The 21,171-nt window shown below is 37.2% G+C and overlaps 1 protein-coding gene across 1 annotated transcript in view; it reads right to left on the minus strand.

Moving 5' to 3' along the window:
- Positions 1 to 1,099: 1,099 nt before the first annotated feature.
- Positions 1,100 to 21,171, minus strand: part of Macc1 (MET transcriptional regulator MACC1) — a 43,119-nt gene continuing 23,047 nt past the window's right edge. The window contains exons 4-6 of the mRNA XM_032908871.1: positions 17,812 to 19,853; positions 14,958 to 15,146; positions 1,100 to 1,551 (exon numbers count right to left, since the gene is read on the minus strand). Coding sequence (XP_032764762.1) covers positions 1,339 to 1,551; positions 14,958 to 15,146; positions 17,812 to 19,853 — 2,444 coding nt within the window. The 3' untranslated portion in view covers positions 1,100 to 1,338. The remainder of the gene's footprint in view (positions 1,552 to 14,957; positions 15,147 to 17,811; positions 19,854 to 21,171) is intronic.

Genomic DNA, 21,171 nt, shown 5'->3' on the forward strand with positions numbered 1-21,171 from the left:
ATACTTTACAGTGTGAGTATTAAAATCTCTAAAATGGTTATGAATTTAGTTTTTACAAAAAGACATAATTTTGTTCAGAAATCCACAAACAATAATTTATTCAGCTTATCCAAGTTATGTTTGAAATTTCATTCCTTCCAAAGGGCTAAAGGTTTTAGTGACCTGAATGTAGCTTCCTTCCCAACTACCTTCAGTCTTGTCCTTTTATCCTTACATCTTTATCATCTTACCCCGCCCCTCTATCCCCTTCAACCCTGAGCTGTCTGTCCACTGTCTGAAGGATCTGACGATTTCTAGCTCCCATTCTTCCTACTATGCCAACATCGATGCTTAAGCCACTTAAGGGTTATCATTTGCTTCCCAGAAAATCCTGCTGAACCTACTCTTTTTCCCGTTCATGATAGCCTCTACTCCAGCCTCATAGCGTCTCCATTGCAGCTGTCATTGTAGATGCCATTTTACATTTAATAGTGTCATTTTTTATTGCCCATCCCTATCATTAATATCACTGAAGCTGAAGCCAGAAATCACACATTCTTCCACATTATATCTTATTTCTCAAGTACCTGTATGCCTATTGTTAGATTCATTACAATAAGTAAAGGAAGGGCCAAATACAAAGACATTGGCAGACCATTTTTTGTCAACTCTACCAACTATTAACACCTATACTGACTCAAGGTCTCACATTAGCCTTGTTTTCCACAAGTTTTATAATATACTTTGGGATATGTTCACACACACACACACACACACACACACACACACACACACACCATGTCTTCATGTGAGCACACACACGAAAACGTCAGTATCATATCATAGGATTGAAAGTGTTTTGGTGATATTGTTTTATTAAGTATCCTGATCATTAAAGAAAAAATATTTTAAATTCTTATCATGGGAGAAAACTTCAAATTATATATAGTCCCAAGATGCAGAAGGTAGCTGACAAAAATTCTTAGTGCATATTTGAAGACAGTTTTTTCTGATGGTGTCATATTTTCCTTCTGGTAATTACTTAAGAGATGTTCAAAAGGACGAACATTCTTTGTTTCTCAGTATGCATTTTTATTATTTGTCCTCTTTACTATTCCGCTTTGTGGTATGGTTTTTCAAAAATTAGAACCAGCTTTTTAAGGCAGAAAACCTACTTTATACTAGACTCATGGGTAGTCTTCCACATTTGATTTCTGCACTTAGTTTTCCAAATGTAAGACACCTTTATGAGTTCATTCTCCTTCTTTGTTATGTACGCATACACACACACACACACACACACACACACACACACACCCTTTTCCCTTTACCATTCTTTCTCCCCAAATTTGCTCCATTCTATATTTCCTGAGAAGTAGAGAAAGCAGTTACTCTCAAAATCTCTAAAGAATTTACAAGTATTAAAATTCCAGTTAAATCTCTCCACCGTTTAGTGACAGGGTTTTTCATTCTGTCCAAAGCTGATTGAAGGTCTTGTAACACATCTCTGTAGCTATTTCCATAGTGATAACTCCATGCATAGAGAAAATCATAGGCAGGTTTCCACATTGTCTGTAAAGAAAAGAAAATAGATGTAATTGAATAACAGACAAGTAGCAGAGAGGTGGGGGGGTTAAGGAGAAAGAAAGGGAGAGATGGGGGAAGGAAGGAAAGAGGGAAAAACAGAAAGAGACTATTTTCTAAGACTTAGAATGGTATGCCTATTATGTGAACTTTTGATGCTGTAAAAAATAACCATTTTCTATATCCCTGTGTTTCTTAAACTAGGGTGTTATTTTTTAGTATAATAGCTGTAAGTGTGAAATTATTCTCTTGACCCACTATCTAGTGTACATGTTAATATAAAATTCCTTGCATGATTAAAATTTTATTATGTATGTTGTGTGTGTGTGTGTGTGTGTGTGTGTGTGTGTGTGTGTGTGGTGGTTGTTGGGGTGGTGGTAGTGGTGGTAGTCGTAGTGGTGAATTCATGCCACAGATGCATATGGAAGTCAGAGGATAATTTGCTGGAGTCAGTTCTCTCCTACCATGTGAGTTCCAGGGGTCAAACTCAGTTATCAAACTTCATGGCAAACCTTTACCTACTAAGCTATTGTATCAACACCACAATTATTTTTATAATAACAAATACAATTGAAATAAACGTTTAACTCTCTGACATTTAAGGTTAAAGTTTGTTACATATATGTATTTGTGTTGAGTTTAATGGTATTACATACTATGACAATGTGCTATCAAATATACTTTGTACTTTTATATTTTTGGTTGTGAGCCTAGCCTTTAACAGCTGAGCCATCTCTCGAGCCCAGCTTTGTACTTTTAATTCATTCCATTTTAGTAAATCTATACACAAGCAAAACTGTAGCCTGATGATTAAATCAAAATAAAGACAAAATTACAGTCCATTAGCTTGAAAACTTACTTTCACAGTACATTTATGACCCAAAGAAAGACCAACATTCTATCTTTCCTTACTTTGCTTCCCCTGAGCACCTGCCCACACCAATGATATCACTGTTTCCATAGAAATAAATGTACATCAAAGGAAAGCTTCGCATGCAAGCACATAGTGATGGTTACCAAGGTAACAGGCTCAGAGGGAATGAAGACAAAGGCAAACCAAATAAGACAAATAGAAGAATACACATACACAAGTTAATATGAATTCATTTTTTAAAAAATAACAAGCCATACACATATAAGTAGAATATTTGGAATGTAAACTTTAGTACTCACTATTTATTTGGGCTCATCAAATTGACTTATTTGTAATTCTATCACTTATAAAATGTTAAGAGTACTAACTTGGAGCTAAATATGGCATAAGATTGCTTCCTTAAAATGTTACCTCCATTACCATCAATAGTCCATGTAATTAGATATAATTTTTCACTATCATCCATATAGTCTATAATTGAAAAGGAAGTAAATCCCTATAAGATTCCATTTGTTTTGTTCCAGTCCGTATTTTTTTAAAAAAAGCTCAAAGGGGGTAATATGATGTTATTTGGTCAAGTTGGCATTACTGAAGAGACATGAACACCCATTCCCTCACCTCTCTTGTAAAGGATAATTCTGAATAATAGAGAATGAAATGTAATTCTTGAGGTCATCTCATGGTAAGATATAAGAGACCAAAGTCACCTTAGAGCACTGGTTCTCAACATGTGGATCACTACCCCCAAAAGACCACCAGAAAACACTGATATTTACATTATTTATGCTTTGGTGTCACCACAACATGAGGAACTGTATTAAAGGGCTGTAGCATTAGAAAAGTTGAGAACAGCAGTATTACAGAGCAATAGTGATAAAAACTGCATGGTATTGGTACAGAGACAGACAGATAGACCAATGGAACAGAATTGAAGACCCAGAAATGAACCCACACACCTATGGTCACTTGATTTTTGACAAAGGAGCCAAATCCATCCAATGGAAAAAAAAGATAGCATTTTCAGCAAATGGTGCTGGTTCAACTGGAGGTCAACATGTAGAAGAATGCAGATCGATCCATGCTTATCACCCTGTACAAAGCTTAAGTCCAAGTGGATCAAGGACCTCCACATCAAACCAGACACACTCAAACTAATAGAAGAAAAACTAGGGAAGCATCTGGAACACATGGGCACTGGAAAAATTTCCTGAACAAAACACCAATGGCTTATGCTCTAAGATCAAGAATCGACAAATGGGATCTCATAAAACTGCAAAGCTTCTGTAAGGCAAAGGACACTGTGGTTAGGACAAAACGGCAACCAACAGATTGGGAAAAGATCTTTACCAATCCTACAACAGATAGAGGCCTTATATCCAAAATATACAAAGAACTCAAAAAGTTAGACCGCAGGGAGACAAATAACCCTATTAAAAAATGGGGTTCAGAGCTAAACAAAGAATTCACAGCTGAGGAATGCCGAATGGCTGAGAAACACCTAAAGAAATGTTCAACATCTTTAGTTATCAGGGAAATGCAAATCAAAACAACCCTGAGATTTCACCTCACACCAGTGAGAATGGCTAAGATCAAAAACTCAGGTGACAGCAAATGCTGGCGAGGATGCGGAGAAAGAGGAACACTCCTCCATTGTTGGTGGGATTGCAGACTGGTACAACCATTCTGGAAATCAGTCTGGAGGTTCCTCAGAAAATTGGACATTGAACTGCCTGAGGATCCAGCTATACCTCTCTTGGGCATATACCCAAAAGATGCCCCAACATATAAAAAGACACGTGCTCCACTATGTTCATCGCAGCCTTATTTATAATAGCCAGAAGCTGGAAAGAACCCAGATGCCCTTCAACAGAAGAATGGATACAGAAAATGTGGTACATCTACACAATGGAATATTACTCAGCTATAAAAAAACAACGACTTTTAAAAATTAAGAGGCAAATGGTTGGAACTGGAAAATATCATCCTGAGTGAGCTAACCCAATCACAGAAAGACATACATGGTATGCACTCATTGATAAGTGGCTATTAGCCCAAATGCCTGAATTACCCTAGATGCCTAGAACAAATGAAACTCAAGACGGATGATCAAAATGTGAATGCTTCACTCCTTCTTTAAAAGGGGAACAAGAATACCCTTGGCAGGGAAGAGAGAGGCAAAGATTAAAACAGAGACTGAAGGGACACCCATTCAGAGCCTGCCCCACATGTGGCCCATATATATACAGCCACCCAATTAGATAAGATGGATGAAGCAAAGAAGTGCAGAAGTGTAGATCGCTCCTGAGAGACACAGCCAGAATACAGCAAATACAGAGGCGAATGTCAGCAGCAAACCACTGAACTGAGAATAGGACCCCCGTTGAAGGAATCAGAGAAAGAACTGGAAGAACTTGAAGGGGCTCGAGACCCCATATGTACAACAATGCCAAGCAACCAGAGCTTCCAGGGACTAAGCCACTACCTAAAGACTATACATGGACTGACCCTGGACTCTGACCTCATAGGTAGCAATGAATATCCTAGTAAGAGCACCAGTGGAAGGGGAAGCCCTGGGTCCTGCTAAGACTGAACCCCCAGTGAACTAGACAGTTGGGGGAGGGCGGCAATAGGGGAGGGTGGGGAGGAACACCCATAAGGAAGGGGGAGGGGGAAGGGATGTTTGCCCGAAACCGGAAAGGGAATAACACTCGAAATGTATATAAGAAATATTCAAGTTAATAAAAAAAAAAAAAAAAAAAAAAAAAAAGAAAAGTTGAGAACCACTACCTCAGAGTTTTGTATAAAAGCTTTCTCCTCACCAATCCTGCTTATGGGAATTTGTATCTTCTGCCACTTAAATAAGACCAATGCAGTATCCCCTTTTCTAAAAGTTTTTGTTGAACACAAACTACCTACACTACTGTTACTATTAGGTCACCAAGAAAGACAAATTAAGCCATATTTATAGACGGTTATGTCAGGCTCTATCTCAACTGTCACTGCTTAAATGAGAGATGTATTAAACAGGGGATTAATCTCTGTCAATCCTGTCCATGCATGCTCTGAACTTATATTCTGCATTGAATCCCTCAGTCACTAATACTCAATTAGTTGGGATAATACTTTTCAACTTTTCATGTATCGTTTAACATAATGGTATGCATATTTAATGGTCTCTCAAGAGACTCCTCCAAGTCCCTTTGTGACCGAATTAATGTATTTGGAAATATTTATAACAGGCAGTGTCTGGCAGTGGTGAGTAAAAGGTGATGGCACAGATTAGCATAGAACACTATAGAAAGTAGATATCTGATGGGGATTTCAAATGGGTAATTTTGACATTGTTTGCTATGATGCACAAACAAGTGCCTTTATGCTCATGGGTAGTTAAACAACCTACTGACTTTCTGAGGCAGGCAAGCTCTGCATGCCATGCCTTGCTCCAACACAGCATATTAGTACATACAGAAAAGCCCTGAGGTACATATGAATCAACACATAAGTAAGATGACACATGAATTAGAAGCTACATCTCTCTACATGTTTTACAGAGTTCTACATAACTCCCTCCTCACATTAGCCAGTTTGTACAGAGCACAAAGTAGGGCAGCCAGCCCTAGAAATCCAGAGAAACATGGATTGATTATTGAAGTCTGATCTCTATGTAAGTCTTTTGAAAGCACAAAGAAAGCTCACAGGAGTACCTAAATTAATGAGAAATGTAAGAGAGGGTATTGTCTTAAACTCATCTGAGACCCCCTGAAGTCTAAATCATACTCAGACAGAAATGGGTATAAGAGTCTTAGGATGGAAGCAACAGGCATAGATAACCTTCCTGATTTGAACTAAAATATGAATGTGATTTTTCCATGCAGGAAGCTAAGCCTCCATATGTCTTCAGCATAAAATCTGATATGCTATACTTAAAATCATCAGTGGCTTTAAACCCAGATGGTAGAAACATGCTATTATATACAGTATAAATATGGTAAATACACCATTGTCCACTAATTGTTTTGCTTGCTAAGTCAAGATTCACCAAGTACACATTCTTTCAAGAATTTTTGTTATAGCAAGGCATAAAATGACGAATAATCATATTTCTTTTTTTCTTTTTTGTTTGTTTTATTGGATATTTTTTATTTACATTTCAAATGCTGTTCCCTTTCCTGGTTTCCCGTACATAAGCCTCCCCATCCCATCTCCCTCCCTCTTCTTCTATAACCCTAACCCTAACCCCCTCCTCAACCACCGCCCCTTCCTGCCTCCCTGCCCTGGCATTCTCCTACACTCCAGGGGGAAAGGGGGTGTTCCAGCCTTGGCAAGACCAAGGGCTTCTCCTCCCATTGGTGCCCAAAAGGCCATCCTCTGCTACAAATGCAGCTGGAGCCATGGGTCCGTCCATGTGTACTCTTTGGTTAATGGTTTAGTCCCTGAGAGTTCTGGTTGGTTGGTGTTGTTGTTCTTATGGGGTTGCAAGTCCCTTCAGCTCCTTCAATCCTTTCTCTAATTCCTCCAACAGGGACCCTGTTCTCAGTTCAATGGTTTGCTGCTAGCATTCACTTCTGTATTTGTCACGCTCTGGCTGAGCCTCTCCGGAGACATTTATATCAGGCTCCAGTCACCATGCACTTCTTGGCTTCATCAATATTGTCTAGTTTTGGTGGCTGTGTGTCTATATACTTAATTTGTCTTTCATGTGCTCCCTTCTTTTTATACACAGAGCAGCATCAAAGGATATAGTCTATTAAATTAAGTGGTTTTACAAAGCCCTAGTGTGTGTGTGTGTGTGTGTGTGTGTGTGTGTGTGTGTGTGAAATAATGTCTTTCCCTTAGTTTATCTTCTCAGTATTAGTGGATACAGTAAAAGTAAGGGAGCAATGATGACATAATATGTGGGATGCCAGGTTAAATGAAACAGAAATAGAGACAAGAACAATAAAGCTACTTATTCCTGGAACTTACTGCGACTCATTAGATAATGCACCAGATGACAAAACTGCAGCAAGAACACGAGCAATTCAGAACAGAGCATTCCAGTCTGTCTTTTTAGCTCATAAAATAGAAATAACATAAAGAATGGAAAGGATTTTAATTACCTTTGGATAATTGCATTTTGCCACACTAGAGAATTAATAATCCACCTACAACTCATACCTCATAAAATTATAGGAGCAGCATTTCATTTTAAGTACCATTAGCTGCAGGAGTATTTGAGACACGTTTGCCTTTCTAATGATTATTATGTGTTCTGTGCTCAACACATCATTTACATTATCCAGGTAGGCTTTACACCATCTCTGATTAGAAAATATGTAAATACTGTTAAAAAGAGGTGGCTGTTTTCTTTGAAAAAAAAAAAAAAGAAAGCTAACTCCTCTGGGGTAATCTACTTTTTCAAGAGAGACACCGTTTAACATCTGAACTAATTCTCTTGGAATGCAGAAAAATATTGGTCTGGGGGTAGCCATCTATGTTTGCAGTAAAGAATACCCTTTTGGGACTTCTTGGATTAATCATGAACTAGACAATGATGAAGGATCCATGTCTTGCAAGTCGTTTGCTCAAATTATTCTATCATGAGATAAGAAAACCTGCTGGGCAAGCCATTCTCATGAAATTCCTCATTGGGGGACAACCTATTGTCCTTTTCCTAATAGGTGCTATCCCACCTTGAAGACACATCTGAGTGTCAAAGTTTGGAAAAATTAAATTTCTCTAATCCGATCTTTCCTATGTAAATAGTAAAACAGGTTCTGGGAAATGCGATGGCAAGGGTTTAACAGTGCACATGCTGTGTTGGAAGCTGGCCTCTTGGCTGTGTAGCCCCAGCATCTTTGCTAAGCTATTATAAATTTTCCTCTGAGTTAAATTTCTACTTTTTCCTGTTGTCAAAGAAACTGTACCTTACGAGATGACCATAAAAGCATCACTAAGCACCTAAAGCAAAGGACGTAAAATTTTCTCACATATACTAGGTACTTGATCACAGGTAATTACTGTTGAGTTTGAGGCTTAGTAACAAAATCAGAGTTACACATCCAGGCAAGAATCCAGGTCCCTGAGTTATAAATCATAAATCCAGCTCCATTTCACTAAAGGATCACCACAAATTCATCTTATTACCAAGTGGTTTTTAAAAACATTTCTGTTGAGTCTTACACTTAGCTGGGTTTGGTTTTCTAAAACCACAGAACCCTTTCATTGTAATAACAGACTTGATAAGGAAAACTTGAAATTAGACCTGGGAAATGTAGCTTAATTGATAGAATGCTTGGCTATCAACCTCTGAGTTCAGTCTTTACTATCACATAAACATGTATGGGGCTCATGCCTACAGTAAAAAGCTGGGAAAAAATGTCCAAAGTCATTTTTAGCTGCATAATGAGTTCTGACCAACCTCTTTGTGACACCCTATCTCAAAAAATGTATATAATAAAAAATATGACTGTGCCAAGTCTCTAATTCAAACACCAAAGGTCTGAGAGAATATTCTATATACTCTGTCACTTTCCATAGGATATTTCCCCCTTTAAGAAAGAATAAATGTGTTTCTAACTGCAAAACAACAAAGATTTACATAGCAAGGCTGCAACAGCTCCAGGCTTAGATAAATAAGGAGAGAACAGAGTATCCAAATAAACAAACCTGGAGTTATGTGAAAACCAGATAGTTCCAATGGTCCAAGGACATCCCTTGTATCTTTTGTCAGAGATATTTTCCAAGGAAAATTAAATGTTAAGCCCATAAGGAAAAGCAAATCGGCTAAAACTTTTCCTCATTTTTTCCCCATATGTTAGCAGCCTGCCAATTTCTTAGCACTGAAACCCTGAAATCACTCTGACATTTCCTTACCTACATTCTTTTTCAGTCATGACACTAAAAGTGACTGCATTCGATTCCCTTTTCCATAAAAATCACTCAAGTTTATAGATTTGTCAAACCCAACTCTTTCTCTTCAAGAAAACAATAGATACTATGTGTTTCATGATGACAAATGTCATCAAATATCACAAATATTTTACATGTATCATATCATATGGCCATCTAAATACCTGAAGAGATGGCGCTATATGACTCAGTTAAAATTTCTTAGAAAAACCAAGTAATTTGTTCAAAGTCAGGGGCTAATGAACAGACTGACTAATGGGCCAGGAATCCAGGATAGGGTGCTTTACCAGAAAGAATGTTGACTGTAAATCCCTGCAGGAAAAATGCCACATCTCTTTCCTCCATACATGACTTGTCTTGTCAGTGCATTCCTAGAGCTTTCTGCTAACTGGTCTCCAGGTCCTCTCAGTAACTGAAATGCTACTGGTTCTTTGGTATCAGGAGGTGTCTCCTGACTTCTCCTGATCAGTTTGAGCTTCGCTTAGTCAGTCAACTCTGTAAAAGTTCGTCTTATCTAGATTAGTGGATGGGACCATGAGAGGCAGACAGGGTTCAAACCCTAGCTCTGTCACACTCATGATGGCACTCTGAATGTTGCATAAATGTACTAATACTCAGGGTACATGTGTGTAAGAAAGAGGATGATTCTAATGTCTTACTTGCTGTTTGCAGAGATTAATGAAATAGGTAAAGAAGATTCTCATATAACTAATGCAGTTATTTTCATTTTTATGATATCATGTACTTCCCAGTGGAGATGTAGCTCTATAGTGGAGCTTCTTTAACTTTTTTCTATTTAAAAATTAGCAGTTTATCCTAAAACGATAAAACAGTCTTATTTTACTTCTGTCTGTGTGCTTTGCAGTTTCTGAGCCAATGGTAAGTAAGAAGTGATTGACTCAGAAAGTCTATTAAGAGAGTGTAAACGAGTAAAGCACTAATGAAAATCATAAATGGGAAAGATACAAAACAGAGGTGAATTCTACATAAAACCTTCATTCACGTATAAAAAAACTGATGTTTTTTTTTCATATAGACAGACAACTGTCTGTCTGTCCATTAGTTTATAACATTTGGAAGGTGGGGCTGTGTGCCCATAGACATTCTTCTACTTACTCCCTTAAGAGAAAGTCTTTCACTACACCAGGAGCTTGACTGACAGTCAGTCAGTATCAATGATTCTCCTGTCTCTTCACCTCACTGCTCTGGTATTACAGGCAGATGGAGCTGCCTGTCCATATTTGGCTTTTCATATGAGTGCTGAGATCTGAGTTCAGAGTCTCACACTTCTACAGTAATCACTCTTAACACACTGAACCATCTCTCCAATCCTTAATCTTGGTTTTTTTTTTTTTTTGGAAAGGGTCTGTCATTGGTTGAACACACACACCAAATAGGCTTGGGTCAACTGTCCCAGAGACTCTAGAGATCTACCTATCTCCATATCCATGCTTGACTTTTTAAAAAGGGCTACAGAAACCTAACAAGGGTCCTTATGTTGCATAAGAAGTATTTAAACTAACAAGAAATCACAACAATTTCAACAGTCTCATTTTTAATCAGCATATAGAATAAAATATTTTGAGCACTCCAGGTATCAGAAAGGGAGGGAAAACAGAGACTGCTTCTAGAAAATACAAGAGGGAATTAAACTTGCACTAAGAAGTGACTGCAAAAAGAATTGTACCTGGCTGGCTATGCTGTTCTCCATGTGAATAGTTTCAGAGATGAAAAACAGATGGTGATTAGAAAATCTTAGCTTTACTGAGTCTCCATGGAGACAGTGGTCCGGTGTGATATGCCAAAGGAACTACCCCTCCAAAGGCCTACTGGTGCCTGTATAGAGAAGAAGTTAGTGGGCAGAGGTAATTTAAAGTGTAAAATGAACCTTCAGGGTTTTTAGTGAAAAGTAAAGGAGGATCCTGCTGTTTATTGTTAGAGAAAGAGTCCGTGGAAGAGAGTTACAGTGAATTAATTGTCACACTTGTTAATAATAACCAGAAGGCTAGCTGAGGATCTTCCTCAGGCTTTTCAATGTATGAGCTTTGAAATCCATTGATCTTCTTCCTGTAAAATCAAACTTTTAAAATTGTGCTATTGTTTTTAGTATTTTAAAATTAAAATTTAAATATCTTCAGAAAAACTACAAGGAATTTATTTATTATGTAATTTATTCTTTCATGTATTACAACCTGATCCGAATTTCCCCTCCCTTCTCTCCTTGCAGACCCACCCCTCTTTCCTCTACTTCTCTAAGATTTTCCTTCAGAAGAGGTCAGGCCTCCCTTGAATATCAACCAAATATGGCAAATCAAGTTGCAATAAGATTGGAAACCTCTCCTCATATTAAAGCTGGATGAGAAAGCCCAGTAGGAGGATAAGGGACCCAAAAGCAGGCAATACTGACTAGTTAATACTAACTTTCATAGAAAAAAAAGTTGGCATTGCTTACATCTTTGTATAGTATAAACATATTTTCTGAAAGAAACATTTTCTTTACAATGTGTTTTCCATGGGCTAAAGAGAGGGCTCAGCAGTTAAGATCACTGACTTCTCTTACAGAGGATGCAGGTTCAATTCCCAGCACCCACATGGAGATTGTAACATTCTGTAAGGTCAGTTGCCAAATACGGCTTCCGTAGGCACCAGACATGCATGTGGTGCATAGACACATATGCAGGCAAAACATCCACCCATGTGCTTAAGATAAAACTAAGTCTTTTACAAACCTACAAAATCATTTTTAAGATGTTTTGCTTATATGTGTTTGATTGGTTCTAAATATTATGGTTTTGCTTTAATAAAGTAGTTGTTGTAGTTTAGAAGATAATTTGAGTTGTTGCTTATTTGAAAAAATGACGTCCTCAGAATTCTCCAAAGAAAGACTTTTCCTTCACGTAGAAAGGAACACTAAGTGGTCAAAAGTATTAAAATACGTGTGAAAGGCACATTCAGCATCCCCATTCTTCAATCAGCTTGACACTTGATGAAAACGACCAAGTAAATTTTGGAAACAACATAACGCCATTATTGCCTAACCGAGTCCTGGGAGAACCAGCTGAGATTTTCAGGTCCATTGCAGAGGAAAAAACTGTACGAGGGCACAGGCATAGGGGCAGAAATAGAGATTACTAAGAAGAGAAGTAGGCCAGAGGGCTGGGGAACGTTAGAGCCGAAGGTCATGAGAGTCAGTGAAACAGCATTTTCCTTCCAGTTCTGATGACTGTGTTTTTCCCCTCACACAGATTCTGTGGCCAGGAGGAGAGGCTTCCAGTAGTTCTATCAACTGGTTTCTTTTGTATGCTAATTTTGTGAGTTTCTAAATTAATCCCTTGCCACAATAGTCTCTTGAAAAGAGGAAAATAAAAAAGGAAAGAGGAAGTGAGTAGCCTAAACCTCCAGCCCTGAACCCAAGAAGTTGGACTCCGGGTGGTGTGCAGAGTTGAGTGCTCAGTCTTGAAGTAATTTTAGTAGTCATTCTTACATGCTAGGTGAAATTTTTGTGGCCCTCATATGTTTTGTTACTTTAAATACCATACTTTCGATATTATTCCTAAAACAGTGAGTAGTCCTTATAGGTACCAAGTAATTACGGAACATGTTAAAAGTAAACAAAAAGAAGAAAAACAAGTTGAAAAAGAGGGAAAACAGGCAAGTGTGGGTATTGACCTCTCAGGAGATCTGCTGGAGTGAATGATAGTAAAGAAACAAAGCAGGAAGGAACATTAAAGTGGTGTTTCCTCACCCCAAAGCCAGTTCACCCACAGCACTTTCACTCAGAACTATTTATAAAACAGTTCCCTGACTTGTCAAATTGATAATGTTTAAGATCCATCTTTTTTCAAGGAGAATAAAACTCAAGGACATTTTAAAAATATGTAAATTAGCATACATTGTCCCTTTAAGTGGCCTAACTGGTGAAATTAGCTATAGGACATTTAGAATGACTTCAAGCCAAAATGCCTTGGAATTTTACCTAGGTGATAACATGGGTCAGATTCTAGTTGTTAGTATTAAAAGGAATTGAACTGTTGTCTTTAGAAAACATCTAGGGGCTTTTTCTTATGCTTCTGAGATTTTATCAGTCTCAGACATAGACATAGGCACTTATGATTCGGGCTGTGTGAAAGTAAATAATGGAAAATAGGCCTGCATCAAGATTTTAGGAAGATAGACAATAAACACAGAGAGAATCCAGATGCTTAGGAGGGCTGGCAGGGTAAACAGCTCTCCAGTAAGTCTAAACAAAATTCTTAAAAAATAAGTCTCTATGCAGACAAAACAAGTGAAGCTTTCAATTAGATAGCTTTGTAATTGGTATGTAACTGAAATGCCAGGACCACAGCAGCACAATTTTCATGATACTCTTTTCTCAGCCTACGTTTTCATCTTGTGTGTTATGCTCACACTAGAGTCTGCTCATTAATAGGCTGTAATTCCCTTCTAGGTTTACAGACATACATGTAGCTGATAAGTAGGACATATGTGTCCAGTCTGTGGCTGCTCCTGTATAGAATTTTGTTTATGGGTCCTTGCCTGTGGGCTGGGTTTCAGGGATTCAGCAGCTGACACCTGCTGGAAGGCATTAACTGACTTGATTGAACACCTCCTAGAACGCCTGCAACCTGCTCACTGAACAGAATGGTTGCTTCACAGTAAGAAGAGAAATCTCACAAGTAAATATCCACCTGTATGACTCAAAATGACAAAGAACATGTATATAGCTGGTGCTTCTAACATCATCATCTCAAAACAGAGAATATTGGCCTTAAGTGAAATATCTTGGAAAAGTTCTAACATTTTAAAAAATACTTTAACTTTAAAAAAAATATTTCATCACTGTAAATATTTTAAATCAGATCACATTGCTTTTATGGAAATCTGAAGAAATGTGTATAAGCTATGTGCATAACAGAATCCATGTAATAATACTGCTGGTACAAGTGGGTTTTCTGATGAATATCTTTGCATTCAATGCTTTTGTTCTGTGTATGATATTTATATTCTTACTGTGCATAGATTTCCAGGAGATGACACGGCTCTTTGATATCTCTTGTCAGTTATTTCCAGCAACCCCACATCAGCCACTCTCCTCATATTCATCATCAAGCATTTATTGTTTGTCATAAATGATTAAGTGTGGGTTGGGGATTTAGCTCAGTGGTAGAGCGCTTAGGAAGCGCAAGGCCCTGGTTCGGTCCCCAGCTCCGGAAAAAAAAAAAAAAAAAAAAAAAAAAGAAAATAAATGATTAAGTGTGTATACTGATATTGATTAGTGTATCTTGTGTGGGTTGACTTGATTGATATTATTGCTTGACTCCAAAATATACCTCATCTATGACTTCCATTCTTGTGGCCTTGTATCCTCACTGTTTCGATGTAATGGATTAATTTGATCAAAAGCCATGTTAATATGAAATCCAACGGGAGAAATACAAATGTGCTTTTTATAAGTGGGGACCATATATTTCAGACACTTCCAACAGGATTACTTCCAGGTGGTAACTTCAGTTAGTAGGTCTCCCTCAATGTTCTTTTAATTAATTCACGAATATGGAGAAGACTAACTCTCATTTTTTTTACTTGCCCATAGTCTGACACCATTAAATGGAATATATGAAAGGCTTACCTCTGCTGAAACTTCTCCAGATTTCCCTCTGTGAGGATTTTCATACGCCTGCATCTGATGCTTAGTGAGTCCTGCAGACTTCTCAGCAAGTTCCCTCCAGCCTCTTCCAAGCTTTACAGCTGACGTCAAAATAACAGCCTCTTGGATAAGACGTGCCACTAATCCTTGGCAGTCCATTTTTAGCAGAGCCTGGGGCAGCAAGTATGTATCATATTTAGAAACAACTCATTGATTTTTCCTTCTAAACTATAATTTGCATTATGTGTTCTAGAAGTCGGAATTCCTTTCCCCACCACACATATAGTTGAGATTTTAAAACTCAGAATGCTGATTCACATTTAAGAAAATTCAACAAGCAACTACAGTGGTCATAACTATACTAGAATTAGGGGGATGTTAGTATAGTTTCAGTAGCTAACTATGGGATCATGGATAAGCCACTTTACATATATGTCTTAATTCCTTTAACTGTTAATGGAACAATATCCACCTTTTTATTAATACTGATGACTCTGGCAATTAATAATTTCTGAATCTAGAGGTAATTACTCATTTTCAAAAAAAAAACGTATTCCTTGCCTTACCAGAGGATTAATACAGAATCTATTTCATCAAGATGTAATTTAAAATTTTCTAGAATTATGTTTATTGAATAGACATATGATACCCCTCTAATTTTGAACAAAGCTAAGGAAGTTTCTGAATTTAAATCACTCCTAATGTGATTCTGTTAACATAAACCAAAAGGTAATAAAGGTGAACACTCTTATACAATGGGAAAGAGGAATGCTATCAGACTATTTCTTCATTTATTGCTCACACTTCTTCCTTGTTTCAGGCAAATCTAAGAGTTTCTTTTATGCTTTGAGGATATTTTAAATGTGTGTGTGTGTGTGTGTGTGTGTGTGTGTGTGTGTGTGTGTGTGTAAGTCAGTAAACATGCTTGGTCATTCCTCATTATGCAAGGGTACCTAGGGGTTTTATCTACCTATATGAAAGAAATAAAGTTGAATTAAAAAAGAAAGCACCAATTAAAATGCACTGTGTATATCCCCATGAGATCTGTATTTAGAAGTACAGCTCATGGACTGTAGACATAAGTTCTATTGACCTCTCTATTTTTACTGATCAGTGGTGGTTCAAGTAAGAAGCAATACCAGGTCAGCAGGCCTCCAAAGTACATGACAGTTTTCCTGGCATGGCTTTTCCATGGCAAAATACAATTTCATAAGAAATATTTGCTGCATCTTTGCAGTGATTTTTATAATGGATATGGTGACAATACAATTCTGCCTAGTCTTCTAGAATTAAGATAAAAATCACATTCTAAAGGACTTTCAGAAATGTCATATATTAGGTAGAAAAGGGCAATCACTCTTAACTTCTCAACTTGGCCCATCAAGATACAGAGCAAGAAAAATTTACACTGACACAAAGAATGTTTGAATATTTAACTCTATTCCACAGAAGGATCAATTGCTTTGTTAACAGATGGCCAGGCCTAACTCTCCTTCAGAAGGGTGTCTTAATGGCACCACTGAGGCTTAGCATTAATTGAATGGGTCTTCACCAGATTGTTTAATCAGGGCATTCTATGATTTATTACTCCCTCTCCAAACTTCTGGTATGATCAGACCTAAATGTTCAGGTTGTTAAGCCAAGATAACTTATTTTCAGCTGCTAAGAAAAAAAAAGAAAACTTTTTTTTTTGTTTTTAGTTCTGCAGTCTGTGCTCAACATCCAAGTTACAAAAAGAAGGAATTAGAAAATGAATGTGTGGCTTATACTGGGCAGAGCAGTTTCTAGTATTCAGTCACTTGGCCCATAGTCACTAAGAACACAGCATACTATAATAAAACTGTCTACTAGCCAACTAGACGTTAAAACGCTATAGTTTTAACTACTCTTGGTTGTTCGTATATTTCTTTAACATGAAAATTATTATTCATGTCACACATTGAATTCATCCACTATTTTTCATCTGCTGTTTTCTGATTCATTAGAATTTACTTTTTTACATGTCTCTGCCAACTGCCCATTTTTGTACTTATGAGCACTGTTTTGATAGTTATGCTATTCAAACCAGAAACTAACATGTACTTACAAAGCATTTAAGCACCACCAAACACATATACACACACTATTTGAAGAATGTATTAGCATTTAGCATTTAGAAATTATTGGCTACATGCATACAGCCTTGCTTTAATGTTCTTTGGAAATATCATTTTGATATTTTATTACTATAACATTGAATTTCTGTTTTAAAACCAGTGTTTTTTTTTATAACTCTCCACGAGGTTTTTAATTGGGCTCAATACATTCTGGAAAGAGTTTACCCTTGAGAATTCTATTAGAACATTAAATAAAGTATTAGCGGAATCATTACTGGAGTCATGAAGTAATACATATAAAAGAACATTAAACTAATAAATAGATAATGTTTATGTGTTCAAAGAAAATGAACACTCAAAAATTAGTCTCAGGTAAGTCTGGGTAGTTTTGGTTTTTGTTCTTTACTTTCATGTTATGGAGCTCCTGTGATATATGAAGGTCCATCCAAATATTTCATAAAAGAAGAAATAATTTCTTGAGTTCAAAAGAAAAGGCCCAACTCAAATGTGATCTTTAGATTATCCTTACAGACCAATTTTCTGAGAAAAAAGATCACAATTAACTCTTAGATCATGAATCTAAAGCTAAGACCTTGCAGGAAAAGTTCCCTATTTGCTGTCCAATAGCTTTAATGTATTTGAGACCTCTAGTTGTTCATTTCACCTCTCATTTTTGTTATAAATATCTTCAAGTTTATCAAATTCTCTAAAGTGAATTCTTATGATCAACCAATACTCACCACAATCAGTTCATAAAGAAACTTCCTGGTATTTCTATCTTCATGGCAATCTTCCTTTAACTTCTTGACAACGTAAGAAACCCTTTCTGGTTCCTTGTCAGCTTGAATTCTATCAAAATCTTCCTGTGCCAGATTTGAGTAACCCAGTACATTAGCTAAAACTTGCCAGTCGTCAACTTTTTCTGACACCAAAGTCAATACAACGGAGTATACGTAAGTCAGATTTTTAAATGGCAAGGCAATTTGTTCCAGAAGATTCTTGGTTGTCAAAATGCCATCAGACATAGACATCACTTGTTCTTTGGAAATCACCTTGACATTTTTGCAATGCACAAGTCCGATCTTACCTCGGAGGACTCCTACGTACCATTCTTTCACTTTGTACTGACCGATGGCCCTTACCGTACCTTCGCCAAGGAGGGCAATTGTGTCCCCCTTTAAATACTCAAGTAAATAGTCAATCTTACTTTGCCTCAGTACTGTCTTCAGTGTGACCCCATAACTGGTAAAGTTCAAGTTTTTATTTTGGAATGTGGGATACTTAACAAGTCCTGATGACAGTAAAGACGCTCTCCTATCTTCTCTCTTCTTCTGGAAAATGTCTGGCAGATATGAGAAACTTTTTAGATTTGGGGCTGGATCAGGTGAAGTGACAAAGAACTGTGTGACTGGTTTTCCACTGGGGGCCTTTACCTCAACCCGGAAAACAAACAAGTGCATCTCTCTGTGGTCAACTGAAGAAAAGAAAACTTGTTGATGTACTAGCGCACCTGCTTCCAATTGCCCTTGCGCAATTACTTTTCTTTCTCCCTCTTCCTTTACTTCAAAGTCAGGATCACATGAAAAAGCTGAAATAATTAAATCTTGTGGCTTGTCAAGTGAAAACGAATGCTTCCCCCAGAGGTGAAATACGACTGGAGATGTGTTTTTTCCACCCTTCCTAATGTCAGAGACGGTAAACTTTCCTGGCACATAGTTGTGTCCACAAACAGTGAAAACAGCAGTAAAGCTTGGATGGAGATGTTTGGGTCCATAAATTCCAATGGAGGTGGTTTTGTGGATATAATCCCAAATAGTAGCAGCTGGTGGCTGAATGATCGTAGCTTGTGCAGCTATGACTATATACATTACGTGGCTCAGATCAAGAAGCTTAGCTTGGATGGTATCTTTGTAGACATAGCAGTTGTTTAGCTCTTGGAAAGGGCCTTCTCTGTCCAGGCTGTGTAAACACACTATTTTTGTCATGACTTGGCTCAGAGGATCTGTTTTCACTTCTGTTCCAGTTTTCATCTCCAACAAAATAGCTTCCATGGTATTCAGGTTGCTTAACCTGATTTCCAAGAGAGGGCTTATAGTACAGGAGAGATCATGGTTCAGCTTTGGTGGAGGATCCAGGAATGCTCTCAGAGATACCTCCTGGAATTCTCCTATAGCTACGTGTCCTTGAGGTACATGAACAGTGATGTCTGAGTCAGGTAACTGAACTGACCCTCCTTGGTGATTTAATGTACAAACTGCAATGGTCTCTGCAGTTTGTGTTTGAGCCCACCCAGGACTCTGATTAATTGTATTCAGATCTAGGCAAGAGCGAGCCAGCTGACGTTGACTTAGCCAAGCCATTTTGTATGCCTCCCGGTCGTTTTGAAGCCATTCTAAGTCTTGTACTAGGATCTGATCAGAGCTTTGTATACTGTGGTGAGTGTGTGTCGTACTACCTAAGACATCCAGGAACTCTGAAACACTCTTAGACCTTCCTGACGTCCTTGAGGAAGATGACTTAAGCCCCTGATCCATATCTAGTTCATCACCAGAGGAATCAAAAGAATTTCCTATTTCTATTTGTCTTAAAAAAAGGAAAGGATCTTCCTTCAATATAGACATGTTATCTTTCTTTTTGTTATTTCTTAGCTGTGTGATGTCCTCCAGAAATGGGTTTGAGGCAGACAGTTCACTCCAGAATGGATTTGTAGCTTTGGCATCTCTATCACCATGGAGAGTAGAAGCATCTGGCCAGTTGTGAGGCAAGCCTCGTCCTTGCCATGCTTGTTATTTAAACAAAAACAAAACAAAGATAAAATGAAGTAAGAGTCTAAGATACAACTATGATTAATTTCTTCATACCTTAAAAACTCAAAACTTACTTTGGGCTGATGTCTACTACAAGCTCAGGAATAAATCATCAATTTTTTTTATAATGAGGAAAGGGGCATTTTATATAGAGTCATTTTGAGTAGAGGTATATTAATTTTATCTTAAGGTATCATAAAATATAAAGTAAATAAATGTTGATAGTTACATATAACAATACATTAATAATGCATTTAATACATTTAGTTATGCTAGCATAAAGTTACACCTTATTATCTTATGTTTCATTTACCCAAAGTAAACTCCTGAAAAAACAGGCAATATCAAGTTTTCCTAAACATTGAGCTGTTAATCACATTATATATTAATTTGATGTGTTTCTTTTCAAATGATATCTAAGAAATGTCAAACATGTCCATACACAATTGAAATAGTTTTGAAAATAGTCTTCTGAGCTATCATCATTATTTATTCATTTTCTGGTCACATTGTATTGATAGATTTTTTTTTCTTTTTTTCTTTTTTTCTTTTTTTTTTTTTCCTTCGGAGCTGGGGACTGAACCCAGGGGCTTGCGCTTGCTAGGCAAGTGCTCTACCGCTGAGCTAAATCCCCAACCCCTTATTGATAGATTTAACAATATATTTTGCATGTGTATAGGAGACATAGTGAGAAAACAGATTCCCCATGAATTTATTGCCTGAAGTAATTTACTGGACTTTTGAGAGATGGTAATTGGTAAAGAATGGGATGTAATCTTTGGAAAGGGAGAGAATAACACAGAAAACATTCCTAATGCATCCTGTAGTATCAGGATCATTTCATGTTTAGAGTAGAATTTGTTTGACTCTTTCATAAAAGTACTAGTCACAAACTTGAGGACTTTGTACATTTGATATTGCTTTAGGGGTAATGAAAAACATCATAGACAATTGAGTTATCTGAAGTTCTCTAGAAAAAAAAAGTTTCAGAAAATTGTTACTTTTTTCCTACTATTTGTAGAACTTTTATCTTGACTTAAATGAGTTATGCTACTTATGAAAAGGGTTTGGAAAACAGAAATAGTATTTTCCTTATTACTACAAATCCCCAACTCTCTCAAAACTCATTTTTTTTCTCTTTTACTATCAGGTCAATTAGCTTTTGCTCCACGAAGATTAGGCTTCTCTGTCCCTATTTATCTTCATCACCAACCTCCCAAGTTTACAATATTTGTAGGATATACTATTCATTTGTCAATTTGTGCCTCTTTTTGATATCTGTTTTAATCTGTG

This window comes from Rattus rattus, chromosome 7 (assembly GCF_011064425.1).
Source record: "Rattus rattus isolate New Zealand chromosome 7, Rrattus_CSIRO_v1, whole genome shotgun sequence".
Lineage (NCBI taxonomy): Eukaryota > Metazoa > Chordata > Mammalia > Rodentia > Muridae > Rattus > Rattus rattus.